The sequence below is a fragment of the Protopterus annectens genome, chromosome 11.part0, assembly GCF_019279795.1.
Source record: "Protopterus annectens isolate FY-2018-M chromosome 11.part0, PAN1.0, whole genome shotgun sequence".
NCBI lineage: Eukaryota > Metazoa > Chordata > Ceratodontiformes > Protopteridae > Protopterus > Protopterus annectens.
Genome location: NC_056745.1, coordinates 435,878,956 through 435,902,695, shown reverse-complemented (window position 1 = coordinate 435,902,695; position 23,740 = coordinate 435,878,956). Strand labels below are relative to the sequence as shown.

The window sequence follows — 23,740 nt, the reverse complement described above, 5'->3', positions numbered from 1 at the left end:
CTGGCAATCCACAAAAACAAACAATTACTGGTGCAAAGGAACTAAAAAGACAAACAGCAGTGTTGTGAGAATAAGCACTTTTGTTCCTTTATTTGATTCAACAGAACTTTATTGATGAAGTTCCGTTGAATCAATAAAAGGAGCAAAAGCACTTATTCTCACAATGTTGCGGTTTGTCTTTTTACTTTCATAGAACAAAAAAGTTTTTAGAAAACACAACTGTCTATGAATGTCCAGTAAGTGTAAAATATTTTCACCCTTGTTTGCAAAATATGGAAAGAAAATTGGCAAATGAATAGATTGGTTGATGCCCGATTCTAACACCACCTTAGGAAGGAATGTAGGACTGGTTCATGAGGCCACTCTATCCTTATGAAATATTAAGTAAGGAGGTTTAGAAGACAGTACTTGAAGTTCTGAGTTTTCTAGCAGAAGTGATGGCTACCAAAAATATATTTTTCCAGGTCAAGAATTTTAGCTAGCATTTAGCTGCTGGTTAAAAATATGAATGAATCAAGGATTGTAATGCCAAATTTAAATCCCATGGTGGAGTTCGATCTTTATAAGGGGGTCTCAAAAGAAGAGTACCTCTCAAAAAGGCTCTACAAAGTTTAGATGAAGCCAAAAATGAGTTTTCAATCCCAGCACGAAAATTAGAAATGGCAGCTAGTTGTACCCTAATAGTTGAGAAGCTGGTTCCTTTGTTGAAAACTGTCGCTAAAAATTCAAGGACACTATGCACTGGTGCTGTAACATGGTTAATATGTTGCTGCTGCACACAAAAACAAATCTCTTCCGTTTACTTTTGTAAAGTTTCTGTGGAAGCTTTATGGAAAGACAAAAGTATATGATGAACAGGGTAAGAGACAGTACGTTGTCTGATTATCAATGGAAGTGGAGAAACCATGTGGTCAGTTTTTGTTTGAGATAGCTGGGTGAATCATGCCTGTCAGGACAGACAAAGGTCTGGAACTGGATCCAGATTCAAAGGGGAGTAGATTAGATGAGGCCAAAGGAAGGGGAGCCAAATTTGTCAAGGCCAGTAAGGGGCAATAAGGATGACTGCTCTTCAACCTGGATGCTTTCTGCAGAAATTTGGGATTAGGGGAATTGGATGATTAACATAGAGGAGACCAGGGGCCAATCGTGTAGGAGAGTCTCTCTCAGTGACTTCACTGGTGGGGTGGGGGGATTAGGGCAAAGAACCTGCTGCACTTGTTGTTTAGGGGAGATGCAAACAGGGTTGCAGCATGGCTGGCCCCATTGATGAAAAATCATTTCTGTCACATTCTTGTTGAGAGACCAATCATAAGGTAGTAGAATGGACCTGCTCAACTTGCCCGCTATCATGTTGGATTTCCCCAGAATGTGCATTGCTACTAGAAATCAGTTGGATGAGATCACCCACTGCCAAACGCTGACAGCTTCTCAACACAAAGGGTAAGATCTGGTTCCTCACTGTTTGCTGATGTACCAAACCATGGACATATTGTCTATCTGAATTGCAACTGCCTTGAAAGGGAGAGAGTCTTGGAAGGCCTGAAACACTAATAGCACTGCTCTCATTTCCAGGATATTGATGTGCAAATTGGCATCTTTGGGGAACCATGTGCATTGGACTGTTTTTCCAGGAAGTGCCCACCCCACCTGATCTGGGATAGTAGTAAGTTCCAGATTCTATCTGGTCTGGTGTGATCTCTTGGATGAATCCTTTTTAGCACCTTTTGTATTTCTAGTGCTGCTGCTTTCCTCTGACTGGGTGGAACACTGGGAATTTTGCACACAGGTGGAGGTAGTAGGGAAGAGGGAATATATAACCACTGGAAATAATCCTCTGCACCCATGTATCTTTTATAATGTCTAGCCAGGCTCTCTGGTGCATGGATAAACAACCCCGGATTGCCTCCAGAGGTGTACAATTGGGCCTCCTTTCAGGACTGTGGTAGGGTCTGTTGGAGAAGGAATCTGTGAACCCCTGGTTCTGCAGGCCTCCTCTCCCATGTTGGCAGCATCTTCCATTCAAATTCCCCCCTGTCCCTGGGACAACTGTCTCCAAAGGGATCTTGGAAAGGACCCTGGGACTTTCTGGACTGCATTTTCTGATCTTCTTGGTGATTCCTGGAATAAGTACTTTGAGGGGTCAAAAAAATGTACTCCCACTGCATAGCGGGTCTTTCCATCTTGCTCCCACCTGGATAGTGTGTCCTTTACTTTAGGGCTAAGCAAAGAGCTTCTATCAAAAAGTGCATTGATGAAAAAGGACTTGAAGGGCTCTGCAAAGTCACACAAGTGCATCCAGGCATATCTCCTAATGGAAAGACTTGAACCCACCACCCTTCAGGTAGCTTCAGCCGCATGGAAAATAAGCCTCAAGGACAAGTTAGTGGTTGATAGCAGGGTAGCTAGCTGTGAGACCACAGATGACAGCCTCAGAAGTACTGGCCCCAGAGAGTGAATTTGCAAGTTCCTTAACCAGATCCCTCTGTAATATTGTGAGGTGTGCCAAAATAATTAAGCGACCTGAGTGCAAAGGTTGCTGAAGCATACACACGCTTCCCAAATCTGTCCAGCGCCTTTGACTCCCTGTTTGGGGGAAGGACAGAAGAAGTCTACTGTACGAGTTCTTTCTTGGTGGCCACTGCCAAAACCATGACATCTACAGATACTCCCTTGCTCCAAAACTCCCTTCCTTCAGGTGGTGCCAGAATCCAGTGTGGACTTTTGGGGACTGTCTCAACTGTGTCTGGTTCCTTCCACTCCCACTTAGAGATCAAGTCAATGAGCTCATCAGCAGGCAAAGTCACCCAGGAGTTAGATAAGCCAGGCCCAAATGTCTCCAGGAATACAGACTCTTCTTTGGAAGAGTTATCGGTAGACCAACCATCCCTCTGCTTAAAAATCTCTAGAATGTCTCCAAATAATACATCTTCATGTGGAGATCTTGGGGACCCTTTCCCATCACTGAAATCAGTATTTTCAGTGATGGATTCCTGAGGTGAGTCCAAGTGCCTCCTCTTGCATTTTCTCTTCCTAGGGATTTCTTGGTGGGGTGTTCCAGAGAAGTATCAAAATAAATAGTAACACTCTGCTGGGTAGCCTGGAGACTTTGGGCTAGTTGTTCCTGTGGAGTAGAATAATGAGGCTCAAGGCACAGAGCCATATGGGATCCAGAGGAGAGAGGAGCTATTCATCCAGCAGAAGCAGAGAATACTCTCTCCACCACCTCAAAGGCAGAAGGCTCGAGAGAGAAGGAGGTTGACAAAGGTGAGAAGCCAAGCTTCCATCCCATTGGCGCCCCCCTGCCCTGAAAGCAGTCCATCAGAGGCAGAGGTCAAAGCTGAACTATCCAATGCAGACATTCTGAGGGGCAGAGATGGCTCCAACAGTTGCAGAGTCAACTCTAACATCTCGATTCCAATAGGGACGCTTCAGCTCTAAGAGTCATCCAGCTCCGAAGCACTCTGAGCCGGTGGCCTCAGAGAAAGTCTTGGATCCAAAGATGCTATGATCTTCGGATCAGATCCAGTCTCAGGGGACTCAGATCCAAGGGCTCCAAAACAACAAGTCAGATCGGAGAAGAAGCCAAGATCGGTAGTAAGTATTAGTAAGGGGCTTCCTGACCCGAAGTGGTAGGAACCAAAAAACTCCCATCTGAATCTGCACCAAGAGAAGCTTTCTCATCATTCTAACCCCATCAGCCTCGGTCAGGCTTCTGGAAGAACGAGATGATGTCATGGGGGGGCCTGGAGTGCCATCGGGGTTCCAAAAAAAGGAGATGGTACCCAAGAGGGTATCAGATCTATGGTGGAGGAGAAACAGATCCTAAGTAACTGCTTCAGATCCAAAAGGATAGAATCTGAGGAAGCTGATTTACTTTTCGAAGTTGGCTTTGGAGAAGGAGTAGGCATTGGATCAGATTTCTTAAGTTTTTTTTTTTTGGAGGTTCCATAGTCAGATCCGAGGACAGGGATGAAGATCCAGATGGACCCAAATGCTTACCAGAAAGCTCCTTTTGTTTAGATTTGGGGGAGTTAAACCACAGATAGAGCTTCAGAGAAGGAGGAAGGTAGCAAGCCTTTTAAAATGAGTTTGTTTTTCCTGTAAGCAATGGCCTGAAGATTAAAGGACTTGCAAATTTTGCATTTCATTTGAAGATGCTCTGGACCTAGACCAGCAGTTGGTAAGCCACATGTGGCTCTTTGACCACGTCACTGTGGGTCTTCTTGTAAACTTCCATGTCTGCGGCCAAGCAGCTAAATTTCTGCATTTGTGGCTAAGCAGCTGCTTGCTCTGAGTTTCTATAATGAGCGGTAACTTCCTAGTGGCTTGTAGCAGCTAAGACTGAACTGCATGCTTGCCCTGCATTTTCTGCCTGTCAGTTGGAGGGAAATTTAAATGAACTGTTCTGTTCCCTCCATGTAAGGTAGCTAGAATTTGGACTCTGTATGTTTTGCAACTCTCCTGTTGAACAGAGTGAAAAAAAGCTTTTTTTTATTTATGTATTTTGGCAGTAAGGGTGAAGTTAATCACATCATAGGTTGGTACTAGGCTATCGGCCCTAAGGCCTATACAAGCCTAGTCATAACAATTCCCTGGCTATTTCTTCCCACAGTATTTACTTCCCTGGACCTCTGTCTAGCAGGGTGACTGATGTGATCCCCGGGGTGAATTTCCTATCTCACATCCAAACATCAAAGTTCCTTTTGAAGAGGGCCAAAGAGGTGCTCTGCTTGACATGCATGGGCAGTCTATTCCAGAGTCTAGGGAGTCTCTGGGTCAGGAACCTATCCCTCCTGCATGTTTTGTTCATTGTGATGAAAAGTAGATGTGAAAATGTTTCTGCAGTAAAAAAAAAAAAAAAAAAGAGTTTGATTTGTCTGTTGATCTAACTTAGAAGAACCGTAAATCATTTGCCGACAGCCTTTGTGTCTGATTTTGAGTTTTGTTTGTAATATTTTATGCAACATGCTGTCACATCTTATTGAGATGATAGCTTGATTTGACTTAAAAATTTTCTTGACCTATAATACAAGGAAGTTAGAATAGAAATGTTAACACCTGAACTCTACATTTAAAACTGGACACTAAAAAAGTGTTTTTCTTTTTTCATGAGTACTATGCTTTAAATAATGGACTTCTTGAGAAATGTACAGTCCATGTTGGCTTGAGACTGTATTTCTGTTTTATCATTAGTAAAGATATAAGAGTTTAGATACCACATCAGAGTGCAGTGGCCAAACAAGGAATAATAGTCAGTAGGCGACTTTGTGTCGGACTTGGAGAAAAGGTATGTTGTATTAATGCCAGTATGAAGTGGTGGAACATATTTATTACTTATTTTGAGGGGCTGTTATGTAATTGTTCCATCCCTCATAAATAATGCTTTATTTCCATATTATCTTCCTGCAGTTATCATGATGTAACATTTTTGTCCTCCTGTCTTATCAAGTGCAAGCTTAGCTTTGCAGGTTTTGTTTTTCTGGCCAAGTAATAAGAAATTAACAGTTCCGCCCCAAAACATCCTCTTTTTAATGTTGTTTTGTTCTTAAATATATTTTATGTGAAGCATGCTTGTGTTTTTCTGTTTTTCTTCCTATAATAGTGTGTTGAGCTTAATTTAAGGTGTTTGGAGTTTCAGAATGCCGTGCATTACCATAAAATGCCAGTTTATTTAAAAACGAAGTACTGCAAGTTGGATGCATAACTAAATTTAAAAAAAAATGGTTCATACATACCTAGCAGCTTTGTTTAATATCACTGAGTAATCCTACTGGAGATGCAACATGCTGAAGCACACTAAAAGATTACTGTCTTCTGATACATTCTACAAATGTTCATTATTAACTCAATTATTACTGATACTGAACTCAACTAATACCATTTTCCTTAGAAAAGTACTGCTAGAGTGGCATTAGCATGTGGTGACAGTAATTCGTTTTGTTTTGTCATTTTCTCTTTTTTTTACATTCATGCAACTCAGAAGTTCATATATAAATGTCAAGGGGTGTGAGGAGCTCATCTTGCACATTGGGATGCAGAAAAGCTTGCCACGTTGTCAGGTTCCCACAATTTCCATTTATTTCTATGTAATTTGCTCCTACTGCTTTCTAAGAATCCCACATCTAGTTCCTGTATCTCTGTTACAATATCGGATACTTCAAATACAGTTGGTTTATAGTAGGAGTGGTTCTATCAGTGATTTTTTTGTACTATTTATTAAATAGCCAGATAATCAGTCAGGATCCATGGAGGATGTATTTTTAGTTTTGGTGAGCACCTTCAGTAGATGTTCTTTAGTGATGACTGGGGGGGGTGGCATCCTGAGAGATTCAGAGATAAGCACACTTTGGATAGTCATCCCTGGGGTAAAGTTCCCACTGAATTTATTTGCTATTATGTTGGAAATATTACTGGATCATAGTAGGTGGTGCCACTATGAGTAAGTTCAGAGGATTGATGGGTCTTATTTCATACCATAGCTAATTGACCAGCTGTATATTTTAAGAAGTTTTTGTTTTTCTTTCCCACCACAGTACTCAACTGACGAAACGGCACCCCCCCCTTTTGCAGATTCCTGAAGGACCTCCACAAACCACAAGATGGCAACTAACAACAGCAAAAAATAGAAAATGAACACCATGAATTTAAAGCCGAATGGGAAGAAAAGTATGCTTTTATGCAAAACTCTATGCTTCTGCCAACATGTCTAATTTGCAATGAAAATTTATCTAACAACAAAAAATCAAATTTCAAACAACACTTTTTAGCAAAGTATGATGCACTTGCAAAGACATTCTTTTGGAGAAGAAAGAAAAAAAAAACAGTGACAGAATTAAAGCAAAAAATGCAACAATCAACATCAATATTTAGCAGCTGGATACAATCTTCAAGTAATGTGACTGCAGGAAGTTTTGCTTTGTCTCATGAGATTGCAAAGCATGGAAAACCTTTTACAGATGGAGAATGTGTATTTTTCATTTGGCCGAACATCTCTACTCTGACTTCAAAAACAGAGATGTTATTTAAAAAAACTGAAGACACTCCACTATCCACAAAAACTGTTCGTGACTCGTGACAGAACTATTAAGATGGGCAAGAATGTGACAGATCAACAGATTAATGATACAAAATCGGCATCTGTATTTTCTTTGGCATACGAGTCCTGTGATGTGAAGGATGTCGCACAAGTTAGCCATCTGGGATGGTATGTTTCTGACAAAGGTGTCCATGAAGAATTACTGGCTTTGCTATCTCTTAAAGGACAAACTCGAGGTGAAAATATCTGAAGCAATTTTGGAATTTTTGACTGTTAGGGAAATTAACATAAATAAACTGGTATCTAATGCTAAAAATGGAGCACCCAGTAAGATGGGTAAAAAAGGCTTTGTTACCCTCTTCAAACAAAATGTAGAGCACAATGTTTTTGAGTTTCATTGTATTATTCATCAGGAAGTGTTATGTGTGCAGACATTTCCCTTAGAAATTGTAAAGGTGATGGATTTGGTAGTAAAAATAGTCAACCAAATAATGGCAAGAGGACAATCTGACAGTTTTGTATCCTTCTTGAAGAAATAAACAGTCAATATTCTGACCTTTTGCAAAATAAAGTTTGCTGGTTATCCAGAGGAGCAGTTTTTAAACATTTTGCTTCATGCCTTGAACATATTAAGATCTTTTTAAGTCAAAAGGAACAGGAATATCCACAGTTAAATGATGAAGAATGGTTACAGAAATTTTACTTTGCTGTTAATATGACATCACATTTAAACCACCTGAATCAGAAGCTACAAGGTAGAGGTAACACTGCAAATACACTTCTGGAAGCAGTCATTTCCTTTGAATAACTACTGTTGTTTGCGCAAGACTTGAAAAGTTGAAATCTGTTTCATTTCGAAACATTAAAAAAAAATCTGGAAATACTGGAAGTGTTATTGATAGCAAGTAGTTTCTGGCAGCTATAGCAAAAATGCAGGACTCATTTACTGATTGTTTCAAAGATTTCAAAATGAAAAGTCCACTCTTTCGTTCTTGACAAAACCTCTTGTGGCAGATGCATTTTTTGCCATTTCCAACAGCTGACAGAGCTCAGTTTGAACTACAACTAACAGACTTAAAAAGCAGATCTGTGGTCTTCAAAATTTATGTATTTACATGTGGAATGAATCACAAATGGATAGAACTTCCCAACTGTCAAAAGGAGGACCAACTGATGTTTGAAAAGTGGAATAGCCTTCCACATGGTTATCAACTAAAAACAGTAGCATTTAGAATTTTGACAATTTTTGAGTCCACTTGTTGTGAACAGATGTTCTCCAACATGAATGCTTTCAAAAGCAAGATAAGAAATCAGCTTAATGATGTCAGCCCTGAAACCTGTTTAAAATTAAAGACTTCCAAATACTCACAAATATGAAACAACTTTGTGCAGAAATGCAGTGTTAAAAGTCCCATTAATTAGCTTTTCTTTTTTTCTGTAAGTACTTGAAGTTTTGTTTTTGTGTTAAACACATATATACCCATACTGCATTAAAAAATCGGATCTCAAACGCCCTTCTGTACCCATTGTGGCTCTTTGTAAATCGTGGGCCAAACATTTTAGAATAAAATGGCTCTTTGCTCCAAAAAGTTTGCTGACCCATGGCTTAGACAATAGACGCATAAGGAGTGAGAGTCAGTAAATGGTAAATTGTGACATTTTTAACATTTTTTTAATCCTGATGGCCTTTCAGACATCAATAATCAAATATCAGGAAACTAACACAAACTTTTTTTTTTTTAATATTCAGGTAAAGAGGGAGAGAGATACCAACAATGGTATCAAGAATACATGTGTATAAAAGGGGAAGAAAGGTTTACCAACAATGGTATTAAGAAATACATAAAAGCGTAGGAAATTAAGGTAAAGTAGAAGCTACAATAAAAAGTAGAAATATATAAAAAAATATAAAAAGGGCAAGTATAATAATATTGGACACATCTCCAAAACAACTACACCAAGCTCGAGAGCTCACATCTATCACGTCCAAATGCGAAAGAGGCAAACGAGATCTGAGATATGTTAGGAGATAGGGCCTTATGGGTAATGGAGGAGCTCAATAGTTTGGTAATGGCCATGAGCTGAAAATAACATCAGAGTTGGATCCCAGGGTCGGATCTGAACCCAATTGTTGAGGAATGAATGAAAACTGACATCAGATCATATATTTAATATTTTTCAAGATTTGCAACTTACAGCGCCAATATTAAAGGATGTTTTCTTCAATGACAACGAAGGTTTTACCTAATGTCATTCAACAGTTAAGTCGCTTGTTTTTTGAAGTATTAAATAACACACAGAAATAATGCTGATTTTCATAATCACTAATAAATGGACTAGCAATAGTTCCAGAACTGCATGATATAAAGCAGCAAGTTCAGTGAAATATGTCCTCTCCCATAAAGGTGTTTCACACCACATACCTCAATAAACTGTAGGCCTCAGTTACGAAAATAGGAATAGTAAGTTGAAAGAAAAGATCAGTTTCTTCACTGCAGGACATCCTAGACCAACAATCTTAGCGTATTTTGTTAATTCCTCCTTGCCCTTTTTAATACTACTTATTACTAGCCATTAAGTCACTTAGTTAAAGAATTAAGACTTTAGTGCTTTGGATGCCAATAGGAGGTATGGGTGTGAACTGGAAGTATACAAAAAAGGGGGTTTTAGAGTCGAGTGAGTTAATGACCGAGTGTTTTAAAGTCTACCCACAAGTTTTAAAAAGTCAACAAAAGTTCAATCTTTCTCAGCCATTTATCTTACAAAGCCGTATTCCACAAATGTGACTGATGCTTAAAATCTCACATTTATTCACCAATTTCAGTGTTGCTGTCTTCTTCCTGTCCCTCTCCATATCCCAACACCAGCCTCTGGTTCAAGTCCAAGGTACTCCTGATTCTTCTTGTCAACTCCAGTGCTTTTTCCGGCTCTCAAGCATTTTCTCTGGAACACTGGAAGATGGTTCACTAGCAAAGTCTCTCAATGAGTTATTGTCAGAAAGAGAAAGAGGCAGACCTTTTCTGTTGGATGGCTCATTTTTTGATAAATTTTGTTTTTCCTCCTTAGCCTGTTCTGCATCGAAAAATATATCTGATCATCCAGAAAAAAATATTCTGAAGACAGCTGGATACAGTAGTCTAAATCTCACACCTGCCTCTCAACATTCATTGATAACTGGGGTAAATTTGCTTCTCTTCTGCTTGGTAAACAGTGAATAATCATTTTCCAAAAACACTCTGCATTCTCCAGTTTAATACTTCTCCCTTCTGTAAAAGCTTTGTCAGGATCAACTCTTTCTGTTGGTATGACTGCATCTTAAAATAAATAAATAAATAGATATACATACATAAAATTAAAAAAGACCTGTATTATTAAACCTTTATTGAATTATTACTTGTGACAGGTAAATTTACAGTTATGTAAAAGTAGTCAAACTATATTAAAAAGTTCACATTTACAAACATTATGCTTCACATGTACTGCTATATAGCATACAACCGAAGCAACATTACATAAATTATTTAAATCCTGACATTTTTTTAAAGAAACATCTTTATTAAACCATCACTTATGACATAGGCAATCATCTATTTATATAAATGAAAACAAACCACACTGACACAATCCTAGTTGTAAGCATTTTACATCACAAACCATACTGACACAGTCCCAGTTGCAAACATTTACATTGTCTACCCAATCATTTTCAGTCAAACATTACATAGCTCATTTAAGTCCTGCTTCTTTTAAACATTGTTACTCTCCTGTATGTATTGTTCCCACAATTCCCATTTTTTTCCTAAGTAGTTTGCTCCTACCCTTTTCTAAATACCTCAATTCCAGAATTTTATCTCTGTTACTATATTCAGTACTTCTAGTGAAGTTGATTTAGATTTTGATTTCCATTTAACTGCTTTTTTTGGCAGCCACCAGAATGAGACATAGCAAGGCCTTACCAAGTCTAGGCAATTCCAATTCTGTATCATAGCCCAGAACAATCATCTGCCTCCTCACATCAATCTGCTCACCCAGCATCTCTGACAGTGCTTCCAACAGGGAATCCTTAAAATTCACCAAATCACTACATTCCCAGAAAATATGTTCCCAATTACCTCTTTCTTCCCCATCACACCTCCAACATTTGCTGTCTACCTGAGGAAAAACTCTCTGGAGTCTGCTTTGGGTATAAAAATATGATGTAAACATTTCCAAGCAAAAATCCTAAGTCTTCTAGACTTTGTTACATATTTGGGTGACATACATGTACCCTCCCATTGTTTCTATGTGAGTTGCTTATCCAGTCTCTCTTCCCAATCCTTTCTAAACTCCTCTGATTGATTCTTATAGTTACCATGCAATATTTTATATGCTCTACTAATTATTCCTTTTTTAATGGCAGCTTTTGTTCTAGATTCTACTAAAAAAAATCTTTCTTTAGGACCCCCTATTTGTTTCTCTTTGCCTTTACTCTGAAATCAGTCCATGATAGGGAAGGCAATCTCTAACCTGTAGTCCAAGTAAATTATTGGCATCTTCTCATTCTACCATTTTTCCTTCTCTAGTTATTTTTCTTCTTTTGCCAGTTTTCTCCAATAAATTCCAGCCCCCTTGCCTATTGTCTATAAACCTAATTGCAGTCATCACTATAAGCAGAATGTCCTTTCTCCATTCCCGTGTTGGCTTAGCTCTTAAGATGCTTTCTGCTACTTTACAGATATAATATTCTGCACGATTATTATCATTTTCCTTAAAAGCTTACATCCAAAATCCCAGCATCTCATTGTTTCTTGAACTTCCCCCATTTCATTATTATTCCTTTCCACTTTGAATTATAGTTTTCAGCTTCTGTTATTTATAGGAGCATTAACTCTGTAGCTCTGAAATACCCCTTCAAATAAGGTAATCCCAATCTACCCTGTTCTACTGGAAGAATCAGTTTATCCCGCTTGACTCTTGCTGTCTTCCCCCCCTAGATAAAGTCCTTCAGCTCCTTTCATAATCAGTACCCACAACTTCTCTTCTAATTGATAAAAATATGTCTGACCTGCGTACAAAACTAACGGGACTAAAACATTTTAACTGCTGGTATCTTATTATCCATATAACAAAGCTTCCATTTTTCTCAATTTTTGTATTATCTTTTATTTAATCTCTTCCCATATATTATTAGCTGCCACGCCAGAATCATTTCAATCCATACTCCTAAATACTTAATTTTATCATGTCTCCATAAATATGGATATTGCCGAACCAATTCATATGTGGGTACATAATTCACTGCTATTGCCTTTGTTTTAGCTTCATTAATTTTGTATCCCAAAAAGATTTAAAATGGTCTCAAAATGTTCCACAACACTGTAATGTATTTTTCTGGTTTTGTCAGGTATAAAATAATATCTGCAAACACAGCCAGCTTTTCTTGACTGCCACATCAATTATATCCTTGATTTTCTGAGTCCCTTGTTTTCTTTCCCAAGGGTTCTAAATGTAATGCAAATAAAGGGGAAAGAGGACACCCATGCCTGGTTCCTCTGCTCATGCAGAAATTATCAGAGAGGACCCTACCCACTTTAATTTTCACCTCCGATCCTTCATATATCCACCCAATCAACCATTTTTTTTTTCAGGAAATGTAAATGCTTCCATTGCCCTGCTCATTAAGTCCCAGGTTATTCTGTCAAATGCTTTCTCTGCATCAAGTATTTTCCTATATTCTGCTAACCTCCAGATCATCAATGTTCTGTTAATGTTGTCGATTTTTGCCTCCCCTCCACAAAACCACACACTGATCCATATCTACAATTTTGGCATGACTTTTGCCTTTATTTTAGCCGTTATAGACATGAACACTTTATAACCATGGTTTAGTATTGAAATGGGCCTGTATGAAGCTGGATCTGATGGATCTTTACCCTGTTTATGTATTACAGCTACCACTGCTTTCTTCCAGGATGTTAATTCTCATTCTGTTAAAATACTGTTAAACAAAACCTTCCAGAACTTTTATCAGTTTTTCCCTTTGAACTTCCAAACTTCCACAGGAATACCATGTATTCCTGGGGACTTTCCTGTATATTGGTTACACATCCCAATTTTTCTCATCTTCTCCTATCCTAATACTTAGTAGTGGAGCCTCATCTACCTCTAACCTTGGCATAGTTAATTCTTCTATAAACATTTCCATTTGTATTTTTTCTTGATTTTCCTATTTCTCTACTTTATACAGACTTTCACAGAATTTCCAAAATATTTCTAACGCCTCTACAGTATCTCTTTTTACCTTCCTTGTTACAGGATCGATCCCTAAGCTTGGCAAAAGCTCTTTCTACTTTCTGTTACCAGAGTTGTTGTACTAAAAGTGTTTGCGCTCTAGTTTATTATAAAAAACAGCTGCTTAATAGCAATTTTTGAAACTTGTATATATTATTGCGGTAATCCCTTATTTTCTGCTTAGTAATACAGGTCTTGACTGCTTTCTTATGACCAGGTTTGGAGCACACACTCCATGAGCTATTTCAGTTAAATCCTGCTGTGGAATAACAGTCTAGTTGCTTGTTTTGCATTTTATAAACTTAACACAACCTGTCCTTTCCAGATTCTCTGTTATAGCAGAAAACCTCAGGTTCTATCTGCATGACCTGTCTTCTAACTCTACCATTTTTTGAGACAGCTCTTCTTAAGAAATCTCATACTCAGCGAGAGCCTTTTCTTTATTTTTACCTCTGATTTTTTTGCAGTTTTATCAGTTTATATGAATAGCTGTCTAAAGCTTCTTGCATGTCTTGCAACAAAGATGGAGCTTGAACTGCTTTTTGCTGAACAGCTACAGAATTCTTCCCCAGTCAGTGTTTTCTCTTCACCTTTTCTAGATGATTTTCTTTCAGGGTCTCCAAATTTCTTCTTTGCTGGCATCCATATATCTCTTAGTTTCTTTTTTCACCCTGGGAGAGCTGAAATTTAGCTGTTAATCAATGCGCAATCATCTTTGAGGAAGCCCTACTACTATTTATTCTTGACAACCCCATAGATCAAGATTTCACACTTTCAGCTACAGCCTTTTCCAATATTACATCAGAACAATGCTAGGCCGCTCAATAAGTTGTAGTCACCTCACACTTTGCTATCTTCTCCTTATGGTCTGGGCACTATCTGATCATCTAGCTTTCTTTTAGTTAAGACCTGGCTCTGCTTTACACCTTCACACGAAAGTTTAAGTCTTGTACTCTTCCCCAAACACATGCCTCCACAGCTCTGTATTTGTCTGTTAAGGTTTCCCCTGCATCAGATTGCTTTAGGGAACTTTTTAAGCTGGTGAGCAGCTCATGGTCTTCTACTATAACTACATTGCATTTTCAATTCTGAACTAAAAAAAAGGCAAGAGAACATGTATTACCACAAATTACAGATTTCCTTTTCTTTTCAGGCACTGCTTATCTTTGTGAGCTTCAGTTAGCCACCAGCCACCCTCCACAAACGCTGCTATTATATATCATTTAGCTTTTCTTGGTCTGCAAATTACTGTGACCGTTAATTATTGGAAGCAGAAGTTCTAACCTGCATACACTTACTAATTTCGACTCACTGACCATAGTGCTGTGGACATTTTTATATACCACTACTGAACTGACAACAAACGGTCAGTCACAGACTTTCAATGGTGTGGAAGTTACTGTAGCATGTCTTCATATAATGAGGTGGGTATCCATTTTACTTCACATATTTCCTCTAATTACACTTGCAACTTACAAAAATGACAAAAAAGTATAAAATGTAACTGTCAGTGATGGACATTAATTTTTATATGAGATAATCGCCTGTAAGCACAAAGCAACACATCTACTTACATAGTGTTATATAATTACAGTATATGCAAGACCATATGCACATTTAGTCAAAGTAAACTTTGTCTATCTGATATAAACAACAGTGCAAGCTGAACAAAATTTCATTGCTTTGTTCCCCGTGCAAGGCAACAATGAAATACATAGTTTAAGTGACAGTAACACTAATGCACATACAGTAATTAAAATATCAACAATAAAGTACCACAATTAGGAAGACATTAGACAACATTACACTAGTAGGTACTGGAAAGACTATGACTCCACATTGTGATTGCTTAGAATATTGCCCTTCATCAGTTGTGGTATGATATATACTGATGTTCACATTGCACATGTATGGAGTGATGACCCACTCCTGACTATTGCACATTCAGGAAATAATAGCATAAGAAATCAGGCTAACTATACCAGTTACTGAAGCAATTTGCCAGAGTGATAACTATAGATGATACTTCACAGCAAACAGCATATTGATCTGATTATTCGCTGTCATGCCTGGTATTCAAGTTCAGCAGCCTTATGGATAAAGGGAAGAAACTCCTATTCTGTCTAGATGTTTTGCAGTATAAGCTGTGATACCACCTGCCTGAAGAAAGGTGGAAGTACATGCCACGGGCAGGGCCAGTGGGATTGTTAATTTTCTTCCTAGCCCTTCCAATACATGGAGTCTCATGCAGATCATTCATGGATGGGAGTGAGGAACCAATGACTTTTTCACTGTCCTCACTACCCTCAAGAGAGCCTTGCAGTCAGATGCTTTGCAGTTACCATACTAAATTATGATGTTATTTGAGAGGATGCTCTTGATGGCCCCCTTGTAGAAGGCTTTGAGGATGGCCTGAGACAGGTTTGCCTTCCTCAGTTTCCATAGTAAAATTTAGATTATACTCAAAAGAGAAAACTACAATAGACTGCACTGGTTCTGTTGGGACTTAATAGCAGCAAATAGAGAAATATAATTTTAAAAAGGTACCTGATGAAATTGTGAGGCCCATAACTACAATTCTCAAAATAGTGGAAACAAGGTATGAGCTACAGGGATATATATCCAAAAACCAGATATATGGTGCCAAATAAACAAAACGTCGATAGTAGAAACACTGTTTATTAAACAAATGAAAAGATGGTAAGCGCTTTCGCCTGTGCGGCTTCCTCAGACCAAACAAGTACAAATACTTCCCTTGAGCCCCCTTCTTATATATCCCTGTTCATAAATTATTTAACACATGATTAATTAATTATTGGATTGGCATCATATCCTGACTAAACAGCCAGTATCCATAACAACAGAGATTCAATTAGGAAAAAAACAGTTAAAGGGAAAGAAATTAATTTACTTTTTAAGTAGGAATTCATTAAAAAAAAACCTATAAACATAAAATCATACTCTAAAACATCACTAATTAATATAGTCAACAAACCAATTCTAGGGCGCTTAAAAACTCATCTTGTATGTGTTTATGTATAGATATGTATAATTTAGTGGAAGAAGTGAGAACAAAACAATCACTACACTTATTTCAATCTCCTGCTTTGGAAAACTGGTTTGAGGGGTACTTTATCATTCAGTCCCGGTCTCATATCCGCTCTCAGTCTTATAATCCACTTGGATTCACACCTCTCCGTGAAGTTCCTGATATCACCCCCTCTGTTATTAGGTACAACAACTTGTATAACTGAGAACTTGAATTGATGTTCGGGGCCTGCATCCATAACATGTTTTGACAGTGCATTATGGACAGATCGTAATCGTGTGTGATACAAATGTTCCCTCACCCTATCTCTCAATTTCCTGCCCGTTTTGCCTACATAAAATGCACTACAGACAGTGCATCGGGCAAGGTAGACCACATGATCCGTTTGACAGTCAGCATTGACATAAAAATGATGCTCTTGTTGTGTGACCGGATGTATAAAAAATGTACTTGTATCTATGTAATTACAAAAATTGCATCTATTACAATGTTGAGTGCCTAATGCCACATGATCATTGTCATCCCTCTTCCTATTCCTAGGATGGCAGAGCAACTGTTTTAAATTCATTCTATTTTTAAAAAAGAAATTGTTTTTTTCCCACCATTTCTTTAATATGGTGGTCTACTGTTAAAATATTCCAATGTTTAATTACTATTTCTCTTATGTCAGTAGTGTCTTGTGTATAATACATTGGTACTTTCACCTCTTTAGCTGTTGACCATTCTTGTGTTGTATGTTCCAATGCCCCTACACTCGAGAAATATGGACATGCTCTGGTCTGCCGTAGTAAGCCCTCTACTTCAAAAGCTGCAGTGACCTCATCTAAATTATAGCTCCTATCTAGGAACCTTGTCCTCAAATCTAGTAGTTTTTTCTCAAAGACATCCTGGGTTGGATTAAGCCTGGAGGCTCTCATGGCTTGACCTTTGGCTACATTCTTAAAGACATAATTAGGATGCATGCTCTTTCTATGCAATAGCGTGTTCCTGTGCCATGCCTTTCTATGGACCCCTGTATTCAAAGTGCCGTTACCAAGTCTCTCAATGTACACATCAAGGTATGAGATGCACTGTCGTGAATACTCCATAGTGAAACTCAGATATTCAGTAAGCCCATTGATCTCAATTAAAAGGTCCTGTAATGTCGCTTCCCCACCAGTCCATAGCAAAAACAAGTCATCCACAAAACGTCTGTAGAATGCAACATGTGTACTATAGCTGCCAAATGGAAAAAGTTTCTCCTCTTCCCAAGTGGCCATAACAATATTGGCATAGCTAATGGCACACGAGGTGCCCATAGCATGCCCTCATTCTGAATATATACACCCTCATTATACATAAAGATTTTGTTATTCAAGATGACTTCCAGGAACAAACACATTAAATCAATAGCACGTACATCATTAGTATGTAATGTCAGATATCTATGTACACTCACCATACCTTCACTATTCTGTATGACAGTAAAAAGACTCACAACATCCAAAGTAACTAAAAATACTGTGCATCATCCGCAATACATTTCATATGGTCATACAGATCTAATAAAAATTGCTTACTATCCTTGAGGATGTAGATGTTTGCATCAACTAATACCTCTCTAAATAAAGTGACAGAGGCTCCATAACCCAACCCCTGCCTGCTACTATCGGTCTCATGGAGGGGGTTTGTGGGACTCTTGTGTACTTTAGGTAGCCCTTTGATGATTGTCAAGAGTGGATTATTAACCCTCAAAAACTTAAACAAATCTAAACCAATATCTCCACTTCTTAACAAATCATCTAACATATCATGTACTTTAAATACTCGATTTTCTACTTTCTCCATGTCTATTACTGAACAAAACTTCTCTTCTTGTAATAATGACACCATACTACATGTATAATCATTGCTGTCCATGACTACAATAGGTCCCCCTTTGTCCGCTCGTCTAATGATAATGGATTCATTAAGTCATTCAGAGCTGTTCTTTGGTTGAGTGTTAAGTTCTCTCCCTTCTTCTTCCTACCTGTCAAATCCATCTTATGTATATCTTTCTCGACTAACTTAGTAAATGCATCTATAAGTGGGTGTAAATTTGGAGTGTATACACTGGGAGCCTGAAAATTGGGCCCATCGGCATTAACCGTATTGTTTCCAAAATCAGGTTTCAATTGAACATTCCTTGAAAACATTTTCATGTCTATAATGGTATCTGTCAAATCACTTCTAGTAGATGGTATAAAAGAAAGGCCCATATTAAGGACCCGAGTTTCATGCATGGTTAGATTCCTATGTGACAGGTTAATAACTAATGAGGGTTCACTCATTCCCACATCTTTTTTAGCGTGGGCCCTGAGTGTTCTCCACCCGACCCTTTCCATTTCTGTCTCCCTCTGCTCATGGACCTGTTCCTCCTGCTCTTGTATTGGGAGTCTATGGGGGGAAAGGAGTCAGTTGTGCTGAGCTGGTTCCCTGTCCAAAAACATTGGGGGAGAGTTTCTTCCTCGCTACTGGTTCCGTTAACCCATTGAAAGTAGGAGGGGATGTATCAGTACCTGCATTCAAACTATTCAGGGTCTCTGGTCATGCGGCATTAGGCACTCAACCTTGTAATAGATGCAATTTTTGTAATTACATAGATACAAGTATATTTTTATACATCCGGTCACACAAGAGCATAATTTTTATGTCATTGCTGTCTGTCAAACGGAACATGTAGTCTATCTTGCCCGATGCACTGTCTGTAGTGCATTTTATGTAGGAAAAATGGACAGGAAATTGAGAGATAGGGTGAGGGAACATTGGTATCACACACAATTACAATCTGACCATAATGCACTGTCAAAACACGTTATGGATGCAGGCCCCGAACATCAATTCAAGTTCTCAGTTATACAAGTTGTTGTACCTAATAACAGAGGGGGGTGATATCAGGAACTTCACGGAGAGGTGTGAATCCAAGTAGATTATAAGACTGAGAGCGGATATGAGACCGGGACTGAATGATAAAGTACCCCTCAAAACAGTTTCACAAAGCAGGAGATTGAAATAAGTGTAGTGATTGTTTTGTTCTCACTTCTCCCACTAAATTATATACATCTATACATAAACACATACAAGATGAGTTTTTAAGCACCCTAGAATTGGTTTGTTGACTATATTAATTAGTGATGTTTTAGAGTATGATTTTATGATGTTTATAGATTTTTTTAATGAATTCCTAATTAAAGTAAATTAATTTATTTCCTTTTAACTGATTTTTTCCTAACTGAATCTCTGTTATTATGGATACTGGCTGTTTATTCAGGATATGATGTCAATCCAATAATTAATTAATCATGTGTTAAATAATTTATGAACAGGGATATATAATAAGGGGGCTCAAGGGAAGTATTTATATTTGTTTGGTCTGAGGAAGCCGCACAGGCGAAAGCGCTTACCATCTTTTAATTTGTTTAATAAACAATGTTTCTACTATCGACGTTTTGTTTATTTCGCACCATATATCTGGTTTTTGGAATTATTTGCTACAATAAAAACATTTTTACCAGCTGTGGACTGCTCCTGTGGATGGTTTACGTATTTTATTTTTATTTTATTTTCTACATCACAGGTGCACTTACTCCGTGGTGGTGCCTACTTAGCATATATATATCCCTGTAGAAAAACTAAAACAAGTCTAATGTTGTGTGAAGTACTCCCCTACTCAGCCAGAGCCATCTTGGAGTTAGTACATACAAGTAACAGGGATATAGTTGGTAAAGCCCCCAAAGCAAGCACTTTTGCATGCACCTTCTTGCAAAAGCAGTGTTTCAGAATTTATTTACATAAATCATAGTTCAGATTTTACGTAGAAGATCTGGTCCCACACTTCCAACAGAGAAACTGGAACCATGTAATGCTCAATAATAGTGGATCTAAAGAAAAAATATAGTTTTATTGTTCATCTACTACTACTCTGGAGTAAACCACCTCGAGTCAAGACTTAATGATAGCATGTGGCATCTTTTTTCCAGATAATACACTGGATCATCTTCTGCTTGCAATCAATTTTGTGTCTGCCAGCCTCGTTATGCTGCTGCAGTCAACGGTGTTAAAGTCATGGAACAGACACGATCCACTCAGTACACTTTCCTTTTTAAAAGGCTACCATGAATTATAGTCATTATGTGAATTTGGATTGCCCATACAAATGATTTCTGCATGTATTTAGCCCTCCATAACTTCTCCAGAAATAATTAAATATGATCATATACATGTACCTTCCCCTCCTAGAAAAGGTTATAATACAGTAAACTACACGAATTGTTCTGGACCTCAAAGCATTGAACTGACACCCATAATCTCTTAAGCAGCTCTCTTATAATGATCTGTGGGTAAATGGCTGTTTAACAGTGACAAACTGTGGCTGCAGGAGTACACTGTTATACTGACCTAGTTAGCATCTTGTAGTCTGGGACTATTGGACCAGAGTGTACTAGAAATGAGCTGTTTGATGTGAATAAACTACACTCAAGTTATTGAATACATGAAAAAAATCACAGAGTATAAAATGGTTGAATACAACACTTGCATACAGAAAGAACGTCAGCCAGTAATGTCTGTACTCACTATAGTGAGTTCAAAATATGTCTACACATGCAATATTTTTTTTTTCTTTTACTTAAGGAAAATAATGCATTATCTGTCACACTGAAACAATGTAATGAAAGATCACTCAGCTAATGAGTGAAATGTTATGTTATTGGAATGGACCACTGTAAGAATGTCCATACCGATTTGGCATGCAAGCATGATGCATTGCAACAATGTAACTAAATGATACACTTACAATTGTAACATTGTTGAAACTCAAAGTGTATCTGCAACAAGTATATTTTACAATGACATTTAGCAATGCATACTCTGATTACTGGACTACACATTAAGAAGGATAACCATATATACATGGACAATGACTGGGGTGATTAACATGGGTGCTCCATTTAGATATCTTGAAGACCTGGTTAAACCCTGCTCATGGACACAGACAAACAGCTCAAAAGTATTACCTGATTGCAGACTGGTTTGTACTTGAGTCCTGTTTTATTCAAAATCTCCCCCAACTGTCTGGCATTGAAGTTTGACACACCAATAGATTTCACCAGACCTGCATCTTTGCATGCCTCCAAAGCCTGTATGAAATCAAAATAAATGTTAGCCAGAATATCAGACAGTAAATCTAGAATATTATTACAGTTTATAACTTGCATAAAATGCGTAGATGTTTTAAAGCGCTGAACACTTTTTTTTTTTTAATAATTAAACTCAAGGTTGCCTCTGTGGCACACAGTGATACAGCTCCAACTGTAACCTAGAAACAACTAGTGACTCAGGTACTGGAGAAGCTGACCAAGGTGGATGGAAGTGAACAAACACTGCCAACTCCCTCATGCCTGGGGGTGGGTGGGTGGGGGAATCGAAGCAAGCTCACTGCTAGACTGGCTAGTTTGTCACAGTAGAACTGCAAGCAGCATTTGGACTGTGACAAATGTCCGCCTGCCACGTGCGGCATGTTGTACCCAGAGATGCGTGTGTGTGTGTATACTACCAAGTACATTCAGAAGGCCACTATCTCAGCTGTGCCTGTGAGATGCCCTTGTGTGCAGGGAGTCTGGGGCCCAGAACTGCTCCTGTGGCTGCCTGAATGATGTCTTTCCCTATGAAGGTTCACAACTTTAGCACATGTGCACACATGAGCAGAGACGTGCGCACACACACACACACACACACACACACACACACACACACACAGGAAGAATGAATGGGTAGAGGTAATTTCAACCATGCCTGTGTGCAGTGAGGAAGAAATAAGCTGAGAACTGGCAAGCATACGCAACAAAAATGTACACTACCATGACAGCTACATTTTTTTTTTATTGTAGTTAGATGGCAGTAGGTTCATAGGTTGGTACTAGGCCATCGGCCCTAGGGCCTATACAAGCCTAGCCATAACAATTCCCTGGCCATTTCTTCCCACAGTATTTACTTCCCTAGACTCCTGTCTAGCAGGACGACTGACGTGATCCCCGGGGTGAATTTCCTATCTTCCATCCAATCATCAAGGTTCCTTTTGAAGAGGGCCAAAGAGGTGCTCTGCTTGACATGTATGGGCAGTCTATTCCAGAGTCTGGGGAGTCTCTAGGTCAGGAACCTATCCCTCCAGCATGCTTTGTTCATTGTGATGACAAAGTTTAGATCCTTGGAGCGTGCGTCTCTGAGGGATTGGGATTTATTTAAGTGTAGTATGTCCAACAGCCACACAAAGAAATCATCTAAGCAGCTACTTGAAATGCAAAAAACACACAGACACAAGTTTCTTTCATGTTAATAACCCACTCTCAGCAGTCACCGTACATACACTACTAGATTCCCTAATACATATTCAGAAGTACCGGAAAGCTCAACATCAAACATTCCCACAGTGTAAGAAAGATAAGGATTTAAGAATGCATTTTTGCCAGTAATTTCATTTACTGAAATGATATCCTACTTAAAATACTACCACCTACAAACTGTAGGAAAGTTAAGATGTACACTAAGCTAACAATTACGGAGGCTTTTTTAAGCCTAGCTATGCATCCTAAACCTGACAAGTTCCAGTAACTTTGGTAGTATAAGCAGGGGCATGGTAGATTAACCATTTACAAGATGCCTGCGTCCATTAGTGACACAGCTGCCAAACCAGTGGTGAACTTCTGGTTCTCCATCCAGTTGTCCAAGTTACACTTGAATTGGGTTAGAGAGGAACGCTGCTTCACACAGACAGGAATCCTGTTCTAGAAAAGGGGTAGTCCCTGGGATATATAGCTGTTTCTCCAGCAAATGCTATTCATATGACAGGCAAGGTTTAACTCTTTAGAACGGGTAATTGTGATGTTCATTTTGTGGATATGCAGGAGGTCCAACCGAGTGGTGGACAATGACTGATGGATATTGAAGAACCATGGGTGCCCCCTGCTGTACTGGGGTCATGTCCTCTAATTTGAGACCAGACAGAAAGCCTTTTCCACTTAGCTATATCAAAGATGTCTTGGTGTTAGGTTTTCCAAACTACACATTTGCAGTAAGTCCTAAGAGAACAAGTGCCTGAAAGGAATTAAAATCTTGTAAACCACACTTCAGGTTCTGTAGATTGGGATTTATTAGTGATTCCTTGCCCTCAGCAAGTAAATTCACCAAAAAAATGAAGTGTCTGGTAATGACCACTGGCCAACTCCTTGAGAAGACAGAACTAATTGTGACTTTGCCAAAATAGGGTCAGCAGCAGTATCTTCAGAGTCTCCCAACTGGGTCTATCTAATGCACTCCAAACTTGACAGACAAGCTGAAGAAAGACTCCTCGTTTTAACCTCGATTAATCA

General features: G+C 38.6%; 1 protein-coding gene across 1 annotated transcript in view; it reads right to left on the bottom strand.

Annotated features, from left to right (window-relative positions):
* The window catches only part of LOC122814952 (aldo-keto reductase family 1 member C1-like), a 337,408-nt gene that overhangs the window by 25,072 nt on the left and 288,596 nt on the right, over nt 1-23,740 (bottom strand). Inside the window, exon 5 of the mRNA XM_044087211.1 lies at nt 21,389-21,511. Within this exon, the coding sequence (XP_043943146.1) occupies nt 21,389-21,511 (123 nt within the window). The remainder of the gene's footprint in view (nt 1-21,388; nt 21,512-23,740) is intronic.